Source organism: Chelonia mydas, chromosome 5 (assembly GCF_015237465.2).
Source record: "Chelonia mydas isolate rCheMyd1 chromosome 5, rCheMyd1.pri.v2, whole genome shotgun sequence".
NCBI lineage: Eukaryota > Metazoa > Chordata > Testudines > Cheloniidae > Chelonia > Chelonia mydas.
In genome coordinates this window covers 1,842,287-1,867,019 of record NC_051245.2, presented here as the reverse complement: position 1 = coordinate 1,867,019, position 24,733 = coordinate 1,842,287, and the positions used below count along the sequence as shown (strand labels likewise).

The 24,733-nt window shown below is 48.9% G+C and overlaps 1 protein-coding gene across 3 annotated transcripts in view; it reads left to right on the top strand.

Moving 5' to 3' along the window:
- The window catches only part of LOC102947737 (phospholipid-transporting ATPase ID), a 136,088-nt gene that overhangs the window by 32,380 nt on the left and 78,975 nt on the right, over positions 1–24,733 (top strand). For all 3 annotated transcript variants that reach the window (XM_043547060.1, XM_037902619.2, XM_037902618.2), the window contains exon 3: positions 19,456–19,514. In XM_043547060.1, coding sequence (XP_043402995.1) covers positions 19,456–19,514 — 59 coding nt within the window. The remainder of the gene's footprint in view (positions 1–19,455; positions 19,515–24,733) is intronic.

Here is a 24,733-nt window from a genome sequence, read left to right as displayed (position 1 = left end):
ACTGTTTACTCCTTTTTCCAGATCATTTATGAATATGTTGACCAGCTCTCGTCCCAGCGCGGATCCTTGGAGCACCCCAGTATTTACCCCTCTCTACTGTGAAAACTGACTATTTACTCCTACCCTTTGTTTCTTATCTTTAACCAGTTACTGATCCATGAGAGAACCTTCCCTCTTATCCCATGACAGCTTACTTTTCTTAAGAGCCTTTGGTGAGGGACCTTGTCAAAGGTTTTCTCAAAGTCCAAGTACACTATATCCACTGGATCACCCTTGTCCACATGTTTGTTGTGCCCCTCAAAGAACTCTAATAGATTGGTGAGGCATGAATTCCCGTTAGAGAAGCTATGCTGATTCTTCCCCAACAAACCGTGTTCATTTATGAGTCTGATCATTCTGTTCTTTACTATAGTTTCAACTAATTTGCCTGGCACTGAAGTTAGGCTTACCAGCCTGTAGTTTCCAGGATTGCCTCTGGAGGCGACTTTAAAAATCAGTGTTACATTAGCTATCCACCAGTCATCTGGTACAGAGGCTGATTAAAGAATAGATTGCATACCATGGTTAGTCCTTCTGAAATTTCATATGAGTTCCTTCAGAACTCTTAGATGAATACCATCTGGGCCTGGTGACTTATTACTGTTTAATTTATCCATTTGTTCCAAAATCTCCTCGAGTGACACTTCAATCTGGGAGAGTTCCTCAGATCTGTCACCTAAAAAGAATAGCTCGCGTGTGGGAATCTCCCTCACATCCTCTGCAGTGAAGACCAATACAAAGAATTCTGTTAGCTTCTCCGCAACAACCGTGTCTTCCTTGAGTGCTCCTTTAGTACCACCATCGTCCGGGTGTACTACCAAACCTGACAGCATTTCTTAGTCTTCTGCTAGTTGCTCTTCAAATTCTTTTTTGGCCTGCCTAATTACACTTTTACACTTGACTTGCCAGAGTTTATGCTCCTTTCTATTTTCCTCAATAGGATTTGGTTTCCAATTTTTAACAGATTTTTTTTGCATCTAACCACCTCTTTCTCTCTGTGGTTTAGCCATGGCGGCATTTCTTGGTCATCTTAATATTTTTTTTATTTGGGGTATACATTTAGTTTGAGCCTCTATTATGGTGTATTTAAAGTTTCCATACAGCTTGCAGGCATTTCACTCTTGTGATTGTTTCTTTTGATTTCCATTTATCTCGCCGCCTCCTTTTTGTGTCATTCCCCTTTTTTAAGTTAAATGCTACTGTGGTGGGTTTCTTTGGTATCTCCCCCGGCAAGGATGTTAAATTTAATTATGTTATTGATGCTATTACCGAGCGGTTCAGCTATAAGCACCTCTTGGATCAGATCCTGTGCTCCACTTAGGACTAAATCAAGAATTGCCTCTTCCCTTGTGGGTTCCAGGATTAGTGGCTCCAAGAAGCCATCATTAATGGTGTCTAGAAATTTTACCTCTGCATCCTATCCTGAGGTGACGTGTTCCCAGGCAATATGGGAAGAGCTGAAATCCCCCATTATTATTGAGTTTTCTAGTCTTGTAGCCTCTCTAATCTCCCTGAGCATTTCACAGTCACCGTCACCATTCTGGGCAGGTGGTCGGTAGTCTATTCTTACTGCTATACTCTTATTATTCGAGCATGGAATTTCTATCCAGAGAGATTCTGGTATAGCTGGAGTCGTTTAAAATTTTTACTCTATCTGATGCTACGCTTTCTTTCCTATATGGTGCCACTCCCCCACCAGCATGATCTACTCTGTAATTCCTATCTATTTTGTTCCCTGGTATTACTGTGTCCCATTGATTATCATCATTCTATCAAGTTTCTGTGTTGCCTATTATATCAATCTCCTCATTTAATACCAGGCATTAGTATTTAGACTCCTAGCACTGGTATACAAGACACTTACAAAATTTGTCACTATTTAGTTGTCTGCCTTCACATGATGTAATTGGGTTAGTCCTGCTTATATTTTAATATGAAAAAGAATTATGGTACCCTCTCCTGGATCTTGGAAGACCAAAAGAGTTCCTTCAAGGGATTTATTTTTGATCAGTGCTGCTATATCCCCTCACCCGGGCAGCACGGCTGGGCTCGGGGCATTTGAGTGAAAGAACAGGGGTGTCCACATGTCACTCAGCATCTCATAGGAAGAGACTGTGGTCTCCGGTGGGAAGGCTCTCTTCCAGGTCGGGGCCAGTTTGGCTTTGGCACCTTAGTATTTCAACCAGGGGCCTGTCTGTGTGTGGTCAGCATATGTCCGGGTGTTTTCAGACACAGCCTCTCTTCTCTGTCCAGATGGATTTTTCAGATAACAGGCAATGTTTGGGGTTTTTGCAGAGGAGGCAAGCTGCAGCTCAGAAAGAGCCCCGATTGGTCTGTTTCATGACTGGTCCCTCCATTGCATCTGCAGCTCATTGGTCTATTCCCCTGCAGCCGTAGCTGCTGGATCCCACCCACCCAGGCGCTGGCTCCCAGCCCTAGGGAGGTGGTCCCGCAGGGAGGCACTGACGGATGGCTGTTGCTGTGTCCTGGGCTTGCGCCAGCTGCCCTGCCACTGTGACACGGAGCGATACTATCCCCCACCTCCAGTGAGTACCCCTGCTGCAGCTCCCCCAACTGTACCCCACCCCCCCAATTCCACCCCCTCCAGCAGTGTCCTCTTTTTGGGAACCTGAAATATGGTAACCCGATCAGTCTGTGATCCCACTGTCCCTTGGAGCGCCTGGACTTGGATAACTGCACTGCTTGGTTCCAGCCAAATGGAAGGCTACCTAGGCTTTGATTTTTCACTGAGACTCTGTTTCTCTGAACCATAATGAGGAGTTTTCTAGTCCAGTGTCTTGACTTCAGAGGGACATTCAGACCGTCTGTTTCTTCTTGTGTTCTGCACACTACAGGACAAATCAGACCTTGCTAGCTCTAAAGGAGCATAGTTCAGAGGGAAAGATAATTTATTTCCACATTTTAAAGGGTTTATACAGACAATGGACACTCAAAAAGCCAAAAAGCTGGGTCAGTTTCTTTATTTTCTCTTTGGTGTAGATGCAAATATTATTCCCAAATTAAGGCCTCACAGTTCAGAAGAGGTTTAACAGCTTCCTGAAAGTTAATTTGTAACTCTTTAGAATGAATGGGATTTGTTTCTTTACAGCTTCCTGTTTTTATTCATGCTTGGTTCAGCTCAGCGATTCTCACCAAATTTGTGGGAAATAAAAAGTGAAACTAAAACTTTCAAGAGAATGAAGCATGTTTACTTTTACCCAAAAAAACAATCTATGTTAAAGGTTATTGCTGGGGCTAGCAGAAAACTCCATCTGCCACCTCCCACCTCAAACATCCTTGCCCCCCTGCCCCCGCCACCACCACCACCAATAGAAGGTCAGAAGGTAAGGGACCTTCTGGTCAGGAATGAATTGTGAAGTGAGCTGTAGCTCACGAAAGCTTATGCTCAAATAAATTGGTTAGTCTCTAAGGTGCCACAAGTCCTCCTTTTCTTTTTTTAATGAATTGTTTGTGACTCACCAATGAGGTTTTTGAGTCTCTTGTTGCTGGGACATTTTGCTGGAAATTGACAATAAGAAAGCCCCTGGTCAGAACTTGGAGACCAGTTTTCATCCTGCTTGAATAATGGCTTCATAAGTAGAAAACTAATATTTAATCACCGCATTTACTTTTTAAGCAGTACGGGTCTGATTCCCCCTTTGCTATCACCAGTGTAAGGCCACTGAAGTCGATGAACATAGGATATAGGGATACCAGATTGGAACATGCAGGGCCAACACCAGCTAGTTGAGAGGAAGGTGCAAGTAACCCCATAATAAGCATCTGTGGGATAATCTGCTCCCCAAGAAGGTTTCATCCTAATCCCTAAGAGCTAGAGACTGGCTTTTAACCGTGAAGTATAATGAGTGATATTCCTTCCAAAGAGTGCATGAGCTTTTATATTGTTGGTAGCCATATAACTGTCCAGTCCCTCTTCAAATCTTGCAAAATTATTGGCCTCAATGCCATCCTGTGACAATGAAGAGTTACCCCAGATTGCACAAATGTAAAGGAGAATGGAATTTAGCCCTAACATTCAAATCCTGCAGCTCTGGAGCAGGCAAACCTCCCCCGATGTCATTGGGAGTGTAAGCTATGGGCCCGTAGGATTTTGTCAGAAAGCTGTAGAATTAGTAAACCAGGATGTCAAAGGAGGAAGCAGACTTTTTCAAAGAGTCTCTCACTTGGCCTCTTGTCATAAACGGTGTCTGTTCTCAGCAAGGGAACTGCTTCAGGGGTTACACTGGTGTAAGTGGGATCAGAATTCATCTCATTAGGGTCAAAAACATTTCATGGTTTCTTCCTTGCGAGATGCATACCTTGCCTTATGAGCTGTGGCCTAAGCAAACTGAGTGGAGTTTTCTTTTACATGTCACTGCAGTCCTGTTAAATAGTAACTAGACGTGAGACCGAAGCAGATGCTCTGAATGAGAATTTGTACTTTGGGGTTATTTATACAAACAAGAGGGACATATGTGTACACGGTTTAAAACTAACCTTTATGAAACATTATTTTTACATTTGATACTGTTTCAAACAGTTGCACCAAAAGCTTTGGGGAGAATTTATTGCTGAGTGGTTGGCACTTGACAAAACAGATAGAGGTGGAGCAGAGAGAGATGCAGTGCTTAGGTAGAAACCAATCAGCAGTGCTGCAAGGGAAGGCAAAGGGAGAGCTTTTCTGATCTGCAGCCAACCTTGCTTTGGAGGGGTGGGGATTCAGGATGCTCACAGAGAATGGAAGAAAACAATGGCGAAGTCATGATCTCAGTTACACCAGTGTAAATTTGGAGTGACTGCACTGATACCTAGAGAGTTATTCCAGAGTTAATGATGTAAACAAGAACAGAATTTGGCCTTGATTAATCAATGCTAGGGAAATAAGTGTACTACTCCCCATATGAGCTAAGCACAAGTTGTGTTACAGGGAATACTTTGTAGCTGCCTCTTTGGACATAGAATCATAGGGTATGTCTACACTACGAAATTAGGTCGAATTTATAGAAGTTGGTTTTGTAGAAAGCGTTTTTATACAGTCGATTGTGTGTGTCCCCACACAAGTGCTCTAAGTGCATTAATTCGGCCGAGTGCTTCCACAGTACCCAGGCAAGCATCGACTTCCGGAGCGTTGCACTATGGGTAGCTATCCCACAGTTCCCGCAGTCTCCGCTGCCCATTGGAATTCTGCATTGAGATCCCAATGCCTGATGGGGCTAAAACATTGTCGCAGGTGGTTCTGGGTACATATCGTCAGGCCCCCGCTCCCTCCCTCCCTCCCTCCGTGAAAGCAAGGGCAGACAATCATTTCTCGCCTTTTTTCCTGAGTTACCTGTGCAGACGCCATACCACGGCAAGCATGGAGCCCGCTCAGCTCACTGTCACCGTATGTCTCCTGGGTGCTGGCAGACGCGGTACTGCATTGCTACACAGCAGCAGTTAATTGCCTTTTGGCAGCAGACAGTGCAGTATGACTGGTAGCCGTCATCGACATAGTCCTGGGTGCTCTTTTAATCGGGCACCCGGGCAAACATGGGAGTGACTCAGCCAGGTCATTTCCCTTTTCAGTTTCGTCTCGTGGCGATTCAGTCCTACCGGCAGTGCACTGTCTTTTAACCTCCAGCCAGCAGAAGATGATGGCTAGTCGTCATACTGCACTGTCTTCTGCCGAGCACCCAGGAGGTGACGATGGCTAGCGGTCGTACTGCACAGTCTGCTGCCAGCAAGATGTATAAAGATAGATGAAGTGGCTCAAAACAAGAAATAGACCAGATTTGTTTTGTATTCATTTTCTCCTCCCTCCCTCTGTGAAATCAACGGCCTGCTAACGGCCAGTTTTGAGTTCTATCCGTGAGGGGGCCATTCAGTTTCTCACAAAGCCACCCCCTTTGTTGATTTTAATTCCCTGTAAGCCAACCCTGTAAGTCACGTTGTCAGTCACCCCTCCCTCCATCAGAGCAACGGCAGACAATCGTTCCGCGCCTTTTTTCTGTGCGGACGCCATACCAAGGCAAGCATGGAGCCCGCTCAGATCACTTTGGCAATTAGGAGCACATTAAACACCACACGCATTATCCAGCAGTATATGCAGCACCAGAACCTGGCAAGGCAATACCGGGTGAGTAGGCGATGTCAGCACGGTAACGTGAGTGATGAGGACATGGACACAGACTTCTCTCAAAGCAGGGGCCCTGGCAATGTGGACATTATGGTGCTAATGGGCCAGGTTCATGCGGTGGAACGCCGATTTTGGGCTCGGGAAACAAGCACAGACTGGTGGGACCGCAGAGTGTTGCAGGTCTGGGATGATTCCCAGTGACTGCGAAACTTTCGCATGCATAGGGGCACTTTCATGGAACTTTGTGACTTGCTTTCCCCTGCCCTGAGGTGCAAGAATACCAAGATGAGAGCAGCCCTCACAGTTGAGAAGCGAGTGGCGATAGCCCTGTGGAAGCTTGCAACGCCAGACAGCTACCGGTCAGTCAGGAATCAATTTGGAGTGGGCAAATCTACTGTGGGGGCTGCTGTGGTGCAAGTAGCCAACGCAATCAAAGATCTGCTGATATCAAGGGTAGTGACCCTGGGAAATGTGCAGGTCATAGTGGATGGCTTTGCTGCAGTGGGATTCCCTAACTGTGGTGGGGCCATAGACGGAACCCATATCCCTATCTTGGCACTGGAGCACCAAGCCGGCGAGTACATAAACCGCAAGGGGTACTTTTCAATAGTGCTGCAAGCTCTGGTGGATCACAAGGGACGTTTCACCAACATCAACGTGGGATGGCCGGGAAAGGTACATGACGCTCGCATCTTCAGGAACTCTGGTCTGTTTCAAAAGCTGCAGGAAGGGACTTTATTCCCAGACCAGAAAATAACCGTTGGGGACGTTGAAATGCCTATATGTATCCTTGGGGACCCAGCCTACCCCTTAATGCCATGGCTCATGAAGCCGTACACAGGCAGCCTGGACAGTAGTCAGGAGCTGTTCAACTACAGGCTGAGCAAGTGCAGAATGGTGGTAGAATGTGCATTTGGATGTTTAAAAGCACGCTGGTGCAGTTTACTGACTCACTTAGATCTCAGCAAAACCAATATTCCCACTGTTATTACTGCTTGCTGTGCGCTCCATAATATCTGTGAGAGTAAGGGGGAGACGTTTATGGGGGGGTGGGAGGTTGAGGCAAATCGCCTGGCTGCTGGTTTCGCACAGCCAGACACCAGGGCAGTTAGAAGAACACAGGAGGGCACGGTGCGCATCAGAGAAGCTTTGAAAACAAGTTTCATGACTGGACAGGCTATGGTGTGAAAGTTCTGTTTGTTTCTCCATGATGAAACCCACCTCCCCTTGGTTCACTCTACTTCCCTGTAAGCTAACCACCCGCCCCTCCTCCCTTCGATCACCGCTGTCAGAGGCAATAAAGTCATTGTTGCTTCACATTCATGCATTCTTTATTCATTCATCACAGAAATAGGGGGATAACTATCAAGGTAGCCCAGGAGGGGTGGTGGAGGAGAGAAGCACCAGGAGGGGTGGTGGAGGAGGGAAGGACAAGGCCACACAGCACTTTAAAACTTTAAAACGTATTGAATGCCAGCCTTCTGTTGCTTGGGCAATCCTCTGGGGTGGAGTGGCCGGGTGGCCGGAGGCCCCCCCACCGCGTTCTTGGGCGTCTGGGTGAGGAGGCTCTGGAACTTGGGGAGGAGGGCAGTTGGTTACACAGGGGCTGTAGTGGCGGTCTGTGCTCCTGCTGTCTTCCCTGCAGCTCAACCGTACGCTGGAGCATATTGGTTTGATCCTCCAGCAGCCTCAGCATTGAATCCTGCCTCCTCTCATCACACTGCCGCCACATTTGAGCTTCAGCCCTCTCTTCAGCCCACCACTCACTCTCTTCAGCCCACCACGTCTCCTCCCAGTCATATTGTGCTTTCCTGCACTCTGACATTATTTGCCTCCATGCAGTCGTCTGTGCTATGTCAGTGTGGGAGGATACCATGAGCTCAAAGAACATTTCATCACGAGTGCATTTTTTTTGCCTTCTAATCTTCACTAGCCTCGGGGAAGGAGAAGATCCTGTGATCATTGAAACACATGCAACTGGTGGAGAAAAAAAAAGAGGTAGTGGTATTTAAAAAGACACATTTTCTAGAACAATGGCTACACTCTTTCACGGTAAACCTTGCTGTTAACATTACATACACAGCACATGTGCTTTCGTTCCAAGGTCACATTTTGCCTCCACCCACCACGTGGCTAGCCCCTCACCCCCCACCACTCCGGCTAATAGCGGGGAACATTTCTGTTCAGCCACAGGCAAACAGCCCAGCAGGAACGGGCACCTCTGCATGTCCCCTTAAGAAAAGCACCCTATTTCAACCAGGTGACCATGAATGATATCACTCTCCTGAGGATAACACAAAGAGATAAAGAACAGATGTTGTTTGAATGCCAGCAAACATACACTGCAATGCTTTGTTCTACAATGATTCCCGAGTACATGCTACTGGCTTGGTGTGGTAAAGTGTTCTACCATGGTGGGTGGAATAAGGCTGCCCTCCCCAGAAACCTTTTGCAAAGGCTTTGGGAGTACATCCTGAAGAGCTGCAAATGCCAGGGCAAATTAATCATTAAACATGCTTGCTTTTAAACCATGTATAGTATTTTAAAAAGTACACTCACCAGAGGTCCCTTCTCTGCCTGGCGGGTCCGGGAGGCAGCCTTGGGTGGGTCCGGGGGGGACTGCCTCCAGGTCCAGGGTGAGAAACAGTTCCTGGCTGTTGGGAAAACTGGTTTCTCCGCTTGCTTGCTGTGAGCTATCTACAACCTCATCATCATCTTCTTCCTCATCCCCAAAACCTGCTTCTGTGTTGCCTCCATCTCCATTGAAGGAGTCAAACAACACGGCTGGGGTTGTGTGGCTGAACCCCCTAAAATGGCATGCAGCTCATCATAGAAGCGGCATGTTTGGGGCTCTGACCCGGAGCGGCCGTTCGCCTCTCTGGTTTTCTGGTAGGCTTGCCTCAGCTCAAGTTTCACGCGGCATTGCTTTGGGTCCCTGTTATGGCCTCTGTCCTTCATGCCCTGGGAGATTTTGACAAATGTTTTGGCATTTCGAAAACTGGAATGGAGTTCTGATAGCACGGATTCCTCTCCCCACACAGCGATCAGATCCTGTACCTCCCGTTTGGTCCATGCTGGAGCTCTTTTGCAATTCTGGGACTCCATCATGGTCACCTCTGCTGATGAGCTCTGGCCAGCGTGGCAAGCTGCAGGTGACCATGCAAACAGGAAATTAAAATTCAAAAGTTCGCGGGCCTTTTCCTGTCTACCTGGCCAGTGCATCTAAGTTGAGAGTGCTGTCCAGAGCGGTCACAATAGAGCACTCTGGGATAGCTCCCGGAGGCCAATACCATCTAATTGCGTCCACAGTACCCCAAATTCGACCCGGCAAGGCCGATTTAAGTGCTAATCCACTTGTCAGAGGTGGATTAAGGAAATCGATTTTAAGGGCCCTTTAAGTTGAAAAAAAGGGCTTCATCGTGTGGACGGGTGCAGGTTTACATCGATTTAATGCTGCTAAATTTGACCTAAACTCCTAGTGTAGACCAGGTCATAGAATCATAGAATATCAGGGTTGGAAGGGACCTCAGGAGATCATCTAGTCCAACCCCATGCTCAAAGCAAGACCAATTCCCAACTAAATCATCCCAGCCAGGGCTTTGTCAAGCCTGACATTGATAATTCCTACGGGTTTAGTCGCCGTGTTTGTGGCCAATGCCTTATAGGTCACGTTGGGGCCACTAGCAGACACTGCCTTGGGAGAAGGTGAGGCAGGAACAACCTCCTCGGCAGGTCAGCCCTCTGTTTGTGAGCTGCCTGTCTCAGGCCAGGACCCAGCAGGCATGAGCTGGTACATATGGAGACAGCTGGTGGGAGGGGAAAGTCTCTAGCCCAAAGCCCCCAGATGCCAGCCCCATGTCTGAGCACAGAGCCAACTCTGAAGAGGAAGGCAAGGTGCTTCAGGCTTCTGCTGGTTCTCAGAACGGTAGGACCCAGGAGGTGGGAGAGAAAGGAAAGGAGGGACCAGGGCTGGAAGAGAGCTGGCCCTGTTGCTGGGGAAGAGCTATGTTAACTCAGCTGTTGTCCCTCATCATAATGCCCTGAGGGTGAGCGTTTTCTGCTTTAATGTTCTCTTGGTTATTGGCAGCCAGGCATGTGGCCCACAGTCTGGTCCACAGTACAGTGAGGGGTCTACCAACCTCCCTGCTTCTGAGAGGAGAAAGTGCCGGTCTCCACCCTGCTCTGGGAGCTCTGATGTCACGGCCCTGGAAAAGAACAAAATGGGGTTGGTAACCCACATCCTGTCCCTCAGTGAGAGGGGCCCTTGTCCCTCCGGCTTGGAAATATCTGGTGACAATCAGTGAGTCTTGCACCAAATTATATTAAAGCCCCGGCTTGTAAAGCATTTCTATGGCCACAGGACACTGAGGCTGATCTGGGCTGCTGCCACCTTCTCTTTGATTAGTTGAAGTCAGAGCTGCACTGGAGAGTCTAGCTAGATTCTAGATACATAGAGTGGAACCCACTGGGAGTCATTTCTTCTCCCCCAGTCATCTCTCCCTGCTGGTGAGGATAATACAAACATTTGCTTTTAAAGAGGGCAGAGTCTAATATTGCCCTTTATCTTCACGTTAAACATTGACTGATCCCAAGAAGGAAATAATTCCAAGTCACCTTGCAGTTCAAGAGTTTAGAATTTGGAGCCTACAAGCCCGCTGTGTAGAAAGAGATGGTGTTTGTATGTCGTGTACTTGGATAGTACGTCAGTCAATATGAGCAGAATTTCCTCTTGCATTTGTGCCCTGCACTGGAATGTCTTCAGTGTCTTACCCACCATTGCAAATTCCCATGACGATATGTTGTTTGTTTAGTGCTGATGCTGGACTTGATTCTGTAACGGGCACAAAATAGACAGCCTGTGTCCAAAGAAGCTCAAGTTTTACAACAATATTTCTCTTTGTATTGCCTTCCTGGAGGGGAGAGAGAAATCCAGTTCCCTCTGAGGACTCTCTTGCTTTCATTTATTATGGGAGGGACTTAGATACGGTGGGGATGGGCTCCAGATCAGACCTGAGGAACTAGGAGGTAGGAAAGGAAACAAGACATTTCAGGGGGATCTTGCTCTAGGATTTTTTAAAATTTAAATCCCTGACACTTGGTACAAGCTGGTTCATTCCCAAGGTACGACATGTGCTCAAGCCCCAGGTTTTGATCCTCATTGGGACGGATACTTCTGCAGCATTCAGAGAGTGGGCACTCCGGCAGAGGCTCGGAAATCTACCTGTTATGTTTCAGAGTAACAGCCGTGTTAGTCTGTATTCGCAAAAAGAAAAGGAGGACTTGTGGCACCTTAGAGACTAACCAATTTATTTGAGCATGAGCTTTCGTGAGCTTTCATCCGATGAAGTGAACTGTAGCTCACGAAAGCTTATGCTCAAATAAATTGGTTAGTCTCTAAGGTGCCACAAGTACTCCTTTTCTTTCTACCTGTTATGGAATTTTAACAAGGCACACCCAAGAATCCCCTCCCTCACGCTCACTGTCCTAAAGTCTCCTTTCTTCCGTCATGCCCACAAAAAGGGGGTCATTATTAATCGTACAGAATGCTGCAGTGTTTGCCCGGCGGCTGCGCGTGTGCCTGATTCAAACAGCCCCTGATTTTATCGCTGCGACCTTTTTCGTTCCCAGTCCCCTCCCAACTGACTGTTACTTCCACTCGTTGCATCACGGCACCATCACGGCACCCTTGCACTGTCAGCCTTTCAGGGCAGGTGCTGGTGTCCTCGCGGCTGTGTAAAGCATCCAGCAGGTGCTGGAGCAACATACGAACGCTCCGTCACAGAGGGCAGGGTGGACTTGTGGTTAAGGTGTCGGACTGAGATGCCAGAAATCTGGGTTCAGGCCTGGCTCTGCTACATGCTGCCTGTGTGAGTTCAAGTCAGTCATTTAACCATTTTGTGCCTCAGCTTCCTGGCTGTAAACTGGGTACGAACAACCCTTCCTGCCAGACTTTATCTGCTCTCTGCTTGGCCTGTGAGCTCCTTGGGGCAGGGGACTGTCTAACCATGGGCTCGGGCAGTGATCTATACCGGTGCTGCCATAATACAGATAATACATCCCAACCATACTGGTGCCGTCAGAGCTGCCCTTATTCTCTCCCCAACGGGCCCTGAGTTGCTATAATTAGCTGAGACACCTGCCAACCCGGCAGACGTGGTGGCCTGGTTTCTTTGGCACTTGTGGCTGGTACATAATGGGGAGATTCATCCGATGGTGTAACCTGGGGTCACTACTGTTGCACCAAGGGGGAATTTTGCCCATTGGTTTGTTGTAATAACCTCTCCACGTGCGATAACTCAGGTCTCTCTCATCCCCTAAAAGTGTGGCTATTTAATGATTAACCTTCTCCCTTGGAGCTGTGGCTGCAGTCCTGAATTGTCTCCTTGTTTCAGGGATGATGCTAACAATTAGCAACTGACCAAGGCTCATCTCTCTAAGGCCATAATATCCCATCAACAATCTGAGCTAAGGGTTGTGATTTTCCTACCCATGGTAACATGGTAGTGTCCTCTGGGGGTTGGATTAGTCAGATGCAGCGCTGCAGCTCTCTCCATTGAACAGAACCAGCAGCTTACGAGGTGCCCAAAGAACGTGACTGTCTGCAGAGGGGTGGGGTGGGTCAGGGGACCAGGTGTCAGTGTTTCCTTTGGGGTTTCATCACACTATTCTCATCTAATCCAAACACCTTCCCCATCTCGGGGTTAGTGAGCAAATAATAATGAATTAATAAGACTTAGTGCTTATTTTATTATTGTTCATACATTTCTCCAAAGGTGTGCTGAGCCCTCGTCTACCCACCTGTCCTTGGGGGCCTGGGCTGCAGTGACCCTGTGCTGCAGAGGCAGGAGCCGGCTTTGTGGACGGTCCTTGGCCGCGTGGCTCCGGAAGGAGTTGTGTTGCAACTGTCTGTCCTCCGGAGGCTATTCACTCACAGCTCAGTGTGGGGGATGGGTCCCCACAAAGGTTACTGCCACTGGAAGGATGCTGCATAGAGAGGCCAGTCTCCATCCTGCCCCAACCACCAATGGGGTATTCCTGCAGTGCTGGGGATGGGGGGACTGTGCCATGCAGCTTGCCCCTCACACTCATGCATTGGCATAGAGTCCCCCCCTACACGCAGATCGCAGGAGATGATCCAGCCCCCTGACATGGGTGGCTGCACGAGACCAGTCTCATGCTAGGGTTCCGGGGGCTGGTTTGTTGGATGGTGGAGCACGGATTTCTTGCACAGAGTCTGTGTTGTCTCTGTTCTGCTGTCAGGCTCTGTCGGTGCATCACTCTTAGGGCTGAGATGTGTCTCTCCTCATGCATCCGGTGTCAGGCCTTAATTTGTGTAAAACTTAGCAAAACCATTCAGTTCTCCACTCCCCCCAGGCAGCCACAGAAACTAATATCCACAAATTCCGCCCATTGGCCTGTTTAAGGCACTGCTGTCTGCGCTTTCATTTATAACTCAGACAAATTTCCACTGTCCTCAGCCAGGTCTCGAATGTAACCTTTCATAAGACTTTTCCATGCAACAGCCCTACATTTAGAAGACTGGATGGACAATTATATTTATATCTGCTTTTTGGCATGAGTTTAAAGTTATTCACTCCAGATGTTGTTCTGTGGCTTAGCTCCTAAACCTCTCTGCCTGAAAAAGCAGCCACTTTCCCAGAGACTCGGTTGCTGTGGTTAGACCAGGGCCTGGGCACTGGGCTACAGTTACATGTGGTTAGTTTCCAGTGAACGAAATGCTAGAGAGGGTTGTTTGTCATTGTTTTCAGCAGCAGTGACCTGGTAACCTGAAGCACAGACACCAGCACTGACTTTCATTCTTTCTTTCCAGTGACTCCAGTCATCTGGAGTACTGTGTCCAGTTTTGGGCCCCACACGACAAGAAGGATGTGGAGAAATTGGAGAGAGTCCAGCAGAGGGCAACAAAAATGATTAGGGGGCTGGAGCACTGAGGGAACTGGGGTTATTTAGTCTGCAGAAGTGAAGAGTGAGGGGGGATTTGATAGCTGCTTTCAACTACCTGAAAGGGGGTTCCAAAGAGGATGGAGCTCGGTTGTTCTCAGTGGTGACAGATGACAGAACAAGGAATAATGGTCTCAAGTTGCAGTGGGGGAGGTTTAGGTTGGATATTTGGAAAAACTGAGGTCCCTTCCAACCCTGATATTCTATGATTCTGCGAAAAGGAGCTGCATGGCCTTAGAATTAGAAGGTCATTTCTGGCTGGGATTCGATGGGCAGCATGTGGCACGGCACGGTGCGGCTCTCCTCTCCAGCTGTAGGATTTCGCTGCATTTGCTTAAGCTGAGCTTGTTGGGCTTGTAGCTTGTTGAAGTTTGTTGCTTCTTTTTTTTTTGATCGGCTCCCGGCAAGGGGGGGCAAGCAGGGGCAAGGTGGGGAGAGAGTCAAGTGTGCACAGTGGGCCCATCACAGTCCCAGACTGCACACCAGGGGATCTAGTCACATAGAGTGTTGGGGTTCTTAGGGGTTGGTTTGTTTTGGCCTTGTTTTGAAATGGGATTAGCTTGATTTTTGGCTTATTGTGAAAGATGGGGTGCTTATTTACCACGTGAAAGTTGGCAATGGTGATCTGGGAAGAGGCCCAGGGAACTAGCAGCCACTACTTGCAGTGAGCAGTATGTGGCTGCTGTGGATAGGGTCCCTGGGTTGGAACCCAGCATAGTAGGCACTCCCAGGTTCCTTCCCAGCCACCGGCAAAGTGGTGTAAACCCTGAGAAAGGGACAAGACTCCTTGGGGAGCCCAATCAAAGGGCTGAGTTTACAGGGGCCAGGGCGGAAGACCCTGGTGAGGGTTGACAGACAGTTTTGTTGGACTCTTTGGGGTGCCAGGAGTGGGGAAAGGCCTGAATATGGCACTCAGCAGCTGGAGATACTCAAGAGGAGAGTGGGTGTCCGTCCCCCCCGGTTACAGGGATTCAGTTGAGTTATTTTAGTTTTTTGTTTATAGCACTCATCGGAGAGGTTTCAGTGGCCCCTGTTCCTTGTTGCGCAAGGGAAAGCGGAGTCGTTAAAGCAAATGGTTGTCATTTGCTCTGTGAATTGGTGGTAGCTGCTGTATACAGGCAGTGACAAGTCTGGAACTCCCAAGAGAGGAATTTGAAGAAACATGCGGGATGTTCCTTACTCCTACAAAACAATGTGCAATGCCAGTTCAGGAGCATCTGTTCAGCTTGGAAAAGGGTCATTGCTGGGAGTGGCACAGCTCGTTTGCTTTAGGAGCCACACCTCTTGGGCAAAAGATAACACACAAACTTCCAGCTCTTTAGACTTGTCCTTCTCTCCTCGAGAGTCATTGTGATATGATTATTAACAGACCACGCTGGCTTGTGGAACACAGTAGCAGATAACACACTGGCTGGTGTGCATTGCTCCCTTGTGCTGGTAAAATAGGAACTGTTCACCTGGGTGTCAAAGGCACTATACAGCTAATGGAGATTCTCTCTTTGCTCAAGTGGGGGAGGCCTGTGTTTTCGGGTGGGATGGTGGAGATGGGTGAGGTGCCTGTTTGTCTTTTAACTTTTGCAATTGTACCTGCAGTGTCTGCACCCCTTCACACCACCCTTGCAAGTATTTCCAGTAAAGACCATAACAGTTTGGGCCGTTTCCAAAAGTGGCCTTTGATTTTGGTGGCCTTTGTTTTGGGGAGCAACATCTTGGGGTCCCAAAAACAGAGTTCACTGTTCAACTTTGGCCTCTAGAAATAGCCATGATGTGCAGTGTTAAAGTTCCTATGGCAACCCAGGAAGCTTTCAGTCTGCTTTGGGCCCCGACTGAGCAGTCGGTGCTGTGCCCAGAGGAGAGGGACCTAGACTCCCCTGTCCTTCCAGTCTGAGGTTCAGGCGGCCACTGCCTTTGTTTCTGGGGAAGGTTTACAAAGCCCTGCTGTTTTCTATTTCTACCTCACACCAAGGAAAGCACAACCCAAACAACGACTGTTGCCAGCTTCTGGCACTCTCTCCTAGTGAGCTTCTGCCTGAGGAATGGTTTCAGAGGGGCAGCCGTGTTAGTCTGTATCAGCAAAAACAACGAGGAGTCCTTTGGCACCTTAGAGACTAACAAATTTATTTGGGCATAAGCTTTTGTCGGCTAGAACCCACTTCATCAGATGCATGGAGTGAAAAATACAGTAAGCAGAATATATATTACAGCACATGAAAAGATGGGAGTTGCCTTTCCAAGTGGGGGGTCAGTGCTAATGAGTCAATTCAATTAAGGTGGAAGTGGCCTATTCTCAACAGTTGACAAGAAGGGGTGAATACCAAGAGAGGGAAAATCACTTTTGTAGTGCTAACGAGGCCAATGCAATCAAGGTGGCCAATTTCCAACAGTTGACAAGAAGGTGTGAGTATCAGCAGGGGGGAATTAGTTTTTGTGGTGACCCATCCACTCCCAGTCTTTATTCAGGACTAATTTGATGGTGTCCAGTTTGCAAATTAATTCCAGTTCTGCAGTTTCTCATTGGAGACTGTTTTTGAAGTTTTTATGTTGAAGAATTGCCACTTTTAAGCCTGTTATTGAGTGTCCAGGGAGATTGAAGTGTTCTCCTATTGATTTTTGAATGTTACAATTCTTGATATCTGGTTTGTGTCCATCTATTCTTTTATTCCACTTCCTGGACACTACAGTGAAAATAAGTGATGGTCACATAAACACCATCGTATACTGGAAACCTACTGACCGCTATTCTTACCTACATGCCTCCAGCTTTCATCCAGACCACAACACAATATCCATTGTCTACAACCAAGCTCTAAGATACAACCGCATTTGCTCCAACCCCTCAGACAGAGACAAACACCTACAAGATCTCTATCAAGTGTTCTTCAAACTACAGTACCCACCTGGTGAAGTGAAGAAACTGATTGACAGAGCCAGAAGAGTACCCAGAAGTCACCTACTACAGGACAGGCCCAACAAAGAAAGTAACAGAACGCCACTAGCCGTCACCTTCAGCCCCCAACTAAAACCTCTCCAGCGCATCATCAAGAATCTACAACCTATCCTGAAGGACGATCCCTCACTCTCACAGACCTTGGGAGTCAGGCCAGTCCTCGCTTACAGACAGCCCCCCAACCTGAAGCAAATACTCACCAGCAACTACATATCACACAACAAAAACACTAACCTAGGAATCAATCCCTGCAACAAACCCCACTGCCAACGCTGTACGCATATCTATTCAGGGGACACCATCACAGGGCCTAATCACATCAGCCACACTATCAGAGGCTCGTTCACCTGCACATCTACCAATGTGATCTATGCCATCATGCGCCAGCAATGCCCCTCTGCCATGTACATTGGTCAAACTGGACAGTCTCTACACAAAAGAATAAATATATATTCTGCTTACTGTATTTTACACTCCATGCATCTGATGAAGTGGGCTCTAGCCCACAAAAGCTTATGCCCAAATAAATTTGTTAGTCTCTAAGGTGCCACAAGGACTCCTCATTGTTTTTGCTGAGGAATGGAGCTCTCTCTCCAATGAGATACCAGGCTCCTTCCTCTGGTGCTGCACACACACATTGAACTCCCAGCTTTGCCTGGAAATGCTGAATTCAGACCACATGTTTGAGGTGCATCTCCCTGTCAGAGCCTTTGTTCCCCAGAGGGAAGCTGTACACAGGCCTGGGTGACCTTGAGGATGGCCAAGCTGGCAGAGTAAGGAATGCAGCCCGGCTTCTTAGCTGCGCTGTGATCAGGATCCAGCAAAAGCGCAAAGGAGCTCTCCGTATAGCCCTCTGCAGATCTGGCTCCTTCCTCCCCTTTGCAGTCCCCATGCAGGCTACTCCCAGGGCCCTGAAGAGAAGGAGAGAGAGGAGTCCAGGAACTGGGAGCTTACTCTTAGCCTCTGAAATGTCAGCAGGTGTCACAGCTTTTGCCGTGCTCCCTGCTCCATATTGCCCTGTTCCTAGTCTACAGTTCCCGCTGTGGGGATATCAGCCAGCTCCCCTCACTCTCTGGGCTGCTCCCCACCTTGCAGTATCCTCCAAATAGATTCTCGCCTGGCATCCAGCTAGGCAGACCCTGCCCTCTGGGTAGGGCGCTGCTGGCTGTGGTCAACATCTCTGATGCTGCCCAGATTCCTAAGTGTACGGTGCTGGGCACTGAGGATCTGGGCAGAAGCACTGCCCGTGTGTAGGCTGGATTTCCTTTGTAAAGTCCTCTTCAGTAACAGCTCGCTCTCCTGTGCCCGTGGCTTGTTTGAGCCTGGCTGTCTAACCACACAGTGTTTGGTTGGTTGAATGATGCTGCTCTGGCAGTTCCGCGGAGCTGAATGTTGTTTCACTTTTCCCAAGCCCTGCCCACACTCTGCTCCTGCATTTCTGTTGTTTTTTTGATTTTCTTAAGGTTTTACCATCTCTTATTTTCTCCATGATCATTTATCTCTTTGCAGCATTTACTGTGGGACTCAGCTCAGAATCCCCAAGGAGGGATTCAGAGCAGCCCTAACTGTATAAAAGGAATGCAGCAAGTGTTCTGAAATAGCCTTCTCTAGGTGTGTTGCTTAGATCTGCCCAGTGACTAGTGGGGAACGTTTTATGTAGGGGAGTGTGACTTAGTGGTTAGAGAAGGGGAGCGGAAGCCAGGACGCCTGTTTTCTATTCCTAACTCTGCCTCTGACTCCCTCTGTGAGCTTGAGAAGGTCATGCTGACTGCTCTGTGCCTCAGTTTCCCCATTGTAAAATGAGGCAGAAGAATTTTTCTGTCTCACTAAAGGGGTGTAAGGGTGAATGAATTACTATCTAAAGCATTTGAGTTCCTTGAATGAAAACATCTCTGCGAGCTGCTTGTTATTACACTGCTGATGCCCTGCCCTAGTACCCGCTCCAGTAATGGTGCAGAATTGACAATAGAGCTAGGGCACCAGCTTGTCAAGATTTTTGTGGAGGGAGGTTGGGAGCTTGAGTCCCACTTGTCTAGAACTAATCCTGAGCCTCCGGGGAAGCTAATATGGTGGGTAGGAGATTAGCCTGTCCTACTGATGCCATGCTGGGACCACAGTGAGGTATGTGATTGGAACGTGTTGGTGAATGAACGACACCTCACTGTGACACCAATGCTCAGCACTAGCATCATGGCAGGTGGGTGTCTGCCACACACCACTAAGCCTGGGCACTGGGGTTCTGGTACACAGCTTGGGTCTCCCTGGCATTACTCTCCTAAAAGTCCCCTCTTCCTGCTGCTCCTTGGTGCTTGTAATTATTCATTCTCCTCCTCCTCAAATAGCTATTAAGTTCTCCTTTGCTGAAATCTAATGTGTGTGTTCTTCTCTACAGAGGAAGAGAGGCACCTTCAGGCGAACAACCGGGAATTTAATCTGGAGTTCGAATATGCTGTAAGTAACAATCATATGTTTAATGCAGAACAATTGCCAGGGCTGCTTCATGGGACACCAGCTCACTTGCAAGTTTCCTTCCAATCGGAAGTGTATTGTGTGTATGTGGATTTGTTATGGTAGGGTCACTCGTGCACATGCTGGGGAGCGCTTTGTAAACAAAGTGCTGAAGTCTGTTTTGAAAAAAAAATTGTATAAAAATGTCTTGGACTTTATCAAAAGATCTAAATGAGGCTGGTCAATGTCTGTCCCTGGCAGCCTTTCAGTAATGACATATGAGTGCACAGGGGAACCTGGTTGTTCATTAGAGTCAGGCACTGGAAGTTTCATCTCTGGCATCTGTTCTGCAAGCAGGGCACTAATAAAGGACCTGATCCTGCAAAATCATACCCTAGTGACTTCATACCCGCAGCTAGGCTCATTGAGCTCACTCAGTTAAAGATACTCGTTTGTAGGACTGGGCCCCAAGACTTTACAATAAGTTTCATGCTCACGGCAGCATGAACTGGATATTTTTCATTGGTTCTTTTTCATGCCTGGACCAAGCCAAACGCTTGGGAGACTTGCATGGGACATGACCGCTGCATGCACATTGAACACACAATGTGTGCACAGGGTGAAATATGCAGGGGGCTAGGGCAAGGTCTTTATACCACTTCAGCCCTTCGGTCTTGGTGATATTGGATTGGGAAGGTGCATTTTATGCATGTGGGGCCTGGCAATGCAGGACTGGATGTGCGTTCCCAGCTTGCAGAGCTTGGCGATCCAGGATTGGGAGGATGCCAGGCTGGGACAGGACACTGTGCTCCCGGGGCTGGGATGAGGATGTAGGAGGGAGGGAGCCTGTCCTGTCTGTCCTAATGGCCTCCCCCACATGCTCTGACGAGAAGTGAAAGGGGTGACCTTTGCCGGCCCGATCCTCCTTTTCCTCCACCCCCACCCCGAGTTCAGAAGTGTGTGTGTGTGTTTGTGCATGCCTGTCTGTGTGGGGGAGCATACTTCTCTGGTTCTGACTCCCGGTCCATGTAGAGCCATCAATAGGATTAACTTCTATAGATCCCTGGTTCCCAGCATGCCAGTTGCACGTCTGTAGATTTGCAAATAGCCGAGGGCAGGGAGAGAGAGTGTGAATCTCTGGAGAGCTGCCATGAGAGTCCATTGGGTTAGGTGTGGAGGTGCACACTGGTAAGCAGATGGCTGCAATATCATCTGTTAAATGTGGCCGTGAATTTCTGTAGCCCTGCCCCAGACATTAGTCTGACGTGTCACATGGCCCAGCCTCCCTGGAGCCCAGCATAGACTGAAGCTGAGAAATTCTAGAAGAATGTCTAGAAAGCCCAAGCCCTGGAGCATGCCAGAGTGGGGGAAACCATAAAGCTGTCCCGAAACCATGCTAGCGCAGTCTGACTTGCACAGAGCTGCACATTATGCCCTGGGCTTTTTATTTCCAAATAAGTCCTGGTAAGTTTTCCGTTCAGTACATTCATACTGGCAGGATGTATGGAAAAGAGCTGGCCTAGCCCAAAGTGACTTCAGACCCTATTTTTATTGGCATCTTGGGTGCGGCTGGAAACTCCAAGGAGGACAGAGAGGTTCCTGGCTCCTTCCCCACATACTTTACACTTTATATTGTTTGCAGTGTAGTTGTAGCCATGTGGGTCCCAGGGTGTTAGAGACAAGGTGGATGAGGGAATGTCTTTTATTGGACCAACTTCTGTTGGTGAGGGAGATCAGCTTTCAAGCTGCACAGAGCTCTTCTTCAGGACTGTTCCAGCTAAATACGAGATGGAACAAATTGCTTAGCATAAGCAGTTCACACACATTCTAAGGCGCCCCTCAAGGTGAAGCTACCCATTAACACCCCTGCGGTCATAGGGGTGCTTCTAAACTAAAAAAGGGGGGCTTCTAAACTTTTCATGAGTCGGAACAGGAGCCTGCAATCCAGGTAAAGAATCAAATCCTGGCCTCTTGGGTGAGTACAGACGGTACAGACTTCAAAGAGAAACAGCAAAACTAAAATTCATTTGCAAATTTAACACCCTTAATTTGGGCTTGAATAGGGACTGGGAGTGGCTGGCTCATTACAAAAGCAGCTTGGCCTCTCCTGGAATTGACACCTCCTCATCTATTATTGGGAGTGGACTACATCCACCCTGATCGAATTGGCCCTGTCAGCACTGGTTCTCCACTTGTGAGGTAACTCCCTTCATGTGTCATTATATAACGCCTGCATCTGTAATTTTCACTCCATGCGTCTGAAGAAGTGGGGTTTTACCCACGAAAGCTTATGCCCAGGTAAATCGGTTAGTCTTTAAGCTGCCACCGGACTCCTCGTTGTTTTTGTGGATACGGACTGACACGGCTCCCTCCTGAGACTGAACACCGTGACGCTGCGGCAGCCAGGGGTGCAGTGCTGAGGGGAGGAGCCTGGGGACCCTGCCCCCCCCAGAGCACTGCTCCGGGGGAGTGCAAGAGCGGGCTCAACGGGAGCGAGACAATGCACTGTGGGTCTGCGATTGCGTGGGCCTAGGGATGCAGAAAGGCGGCAGCAGCTGCTGCTGAGATCACTGGGCGACAGCATATGCAGCCCAGAGCACCTGGCTTTTATGTTTATGCCACATGATCTGTTCATGGAGCGAACACAACCGGTTGAACTGAGGAAGCTTCACTGTGCCATTCAGCTGCGTGGGGCCCGTGGGCTCCACAGCTGACGTGGGCACCTTCAGGGAGGACCAGAGGGTAGTAGCCATTCCTCCCTGTGGCCCATATTGGCTGGCACTGGTGTTGGCTCTCGAGCCCAGGCGTTTTACCAGCTCTCTGGGCACAAGAAAAGTTGCACTGGTAACTTCTGCGTGAGAGAAGGGCCAGCGAGGACAGACTAGAATGAAACCTGGTAATTCAGCAAAGAGCTGAAGAAGAGTTGTAGCAGTGGGCTTCCTGTTTGAAGTTTGCAGCCGTGGGCAGGGTTCATTTGACTCTTTTATAGCTTAATAGGGCCATAAATTACAGTTATAGAATGGGTTCTGTGTCTGGTCTGGGAGCACAGCCCGCAAGACTGTCATGGTTTCCTAGGGGCAGTGTGTTCTCCCCAAGGAGTTGAGAGAGGTTAGAGGAGGAACTGTGCAAATATGGATTTGAGGGATTGTTGTATTCCAGACAAACACCCGAGTTGTATGGGGGCAGATGGCGGTCGGTGGGTTTAAGCCCTTCATCAATTGGAATGGTTTCTCCTGGCCTGACATCCCCAGGACAAAGACTGAGCAAAGGGTGGGAATGCCTTGTCCTTGTTTAGACTTATTGAGGGCTGGGCAGCTGGACTGTGCTGCAAAACCAAGCCTGAGGTGGGTATCCTGTAGTTATCTCCCTTCCGCAGCGTGTTCTCCTCCTCCACGCTCTGTGGAACAGTCATGCAGGAAGATGTGAGTGAGGAGCCAAGGAGGGTGAGAAATTCAGCTGCATGTGGAGCAAGACCAGGCTGTTCGCAGAGTCATAACACTGGGCCATCCTAACGTCAGTCAAGACTCCTCCATAGTCTCAAAAGAGCTGTCAGGAATGGGATTTCCCACTGTTTCAGACAGGCCCCATTAACATACACAAGGGAGCGTAAATAAACCTGTCGCACTTGGACTTGCAGAAAACTTTTGGTCACCCATCCCCCCACAGATCATCTTCGCTCCCAGGAAACGTGGCAAGAGGGCAAGCTACTGGCAGGGCCCTGGGGGCTTCAGCTACTGGAATGGTGCAAACCCCAGGGGGGGATGGGAGGGACTTAATTAGGACTGATGGAGTGAAATTAAGGAAGAGAAAAAATAGGTTGACTATGAAGGAAAACCTCCTATGAGGGAGGTGGATCAGCCTGGGCATGTGTCACTCAAAGGAGAGGTGGAACGGGAAGGCCCACCCATCGGTTATGTGATAGACCCAGTCCAGTTGGGTACAGCAGAGTAGCCTTATTGGGATCCAGGAAGGATCCACGGCTAAAGGATCCCCCCCCCAGCCTAAGGGGGGGTCCACAGGACCTGGAAAACCAAGTAATTACGGGGGACAGCTAATGAACAACAGGGACAGGAGTGCGGTCAAAGGGTCAAACGAAGGGAACCGGACGGGGACACCGAGCAGAGTACAGCAGAGTAGCAGAAGGCAGATATACTGGGCACTGGATTAACAGGTTTCTGTTCCCTGACTGACCAGAGCAGAGGCTGCTCCAGGCTAATGAGAACACCTGACTCCAATTAACCTGCAAAGAGTCAGGTGAGGCCATTAAGCTAATGTGACCACCTGACTCTAATTAAGGCCCCTCTGATAACATAAAAGGGCTCACTCCAGTCAGGCAGGGAGGAGCCAGAGGAGAGGAAGTGTGGCTGAAGGGCTGGTTAATGAAGATACCCTCAAGTCTCACTAGTAAGGGAGCCCTAAGGTAAGGGTGAAGAAGGGAGAAGCAGGAGAGCTGTGGGGAAGTGGCCCAGGGAAATGTAGTAACTCTGGCAGTGAAAGGTTGGCTTCCAACAGCTGCTACCATTAGGGTCCCTGGGCCGGAACCCGGAGCAGAGGCCGGGCCCGGGTTCCCCCCAACCCACCACTACAGAAACACCTCCTGGGAGGGGAAAACAGGCCCCTGTCAGGACAGGAAGCTGAACTATTTTGGCCTGAGGCCGTAGGAGCAACAGAGACTGTGGGAACTCTCTCACCAACCTCCATTGCTGGCTTATGATGAAAAGGGCTCAGTAGACTGTATCCCTGGCCCTCGAGAGAGAAGAGCTACGTGGAGGGTTGCAGTGAGCCTCTGGGAAGCTAGCATAAACCACCTGGAAGCGCGGGGCCCTCGGGGACGAGGTTGGAGCTCTGCCACAGGACGTTTAACACTAGACGGGACTAAGCGCTGCACAAGGTGCTAGTGACCAGCCGCAGCAAATGGGCGTTTAGAGAGGGCGTGTGAGAGCCGATGCACCTAACAAGTTTTCTCTAAACTTAGGCCAATAACCCCCTTCCTCCCAGAAGGAAAAAACCCTTCAAGAGTAAAGATAACGCAGGCAGACGTGCAGCAGCAGAGTGGGGGGTATCCCGGTTATTGCACTGAACGCAGCATGTAGGATTCCCTGCCTTGTGGGTAGGTGGCATAAGTGCGCATTCGGTGCAAGCAACTCTCATTCCTCCGAGACCGTGTACGGGCGCCTGAGACCAGAGTGGCTGAGCTGGAGGAGCTAAGGGAGACAGAGAGG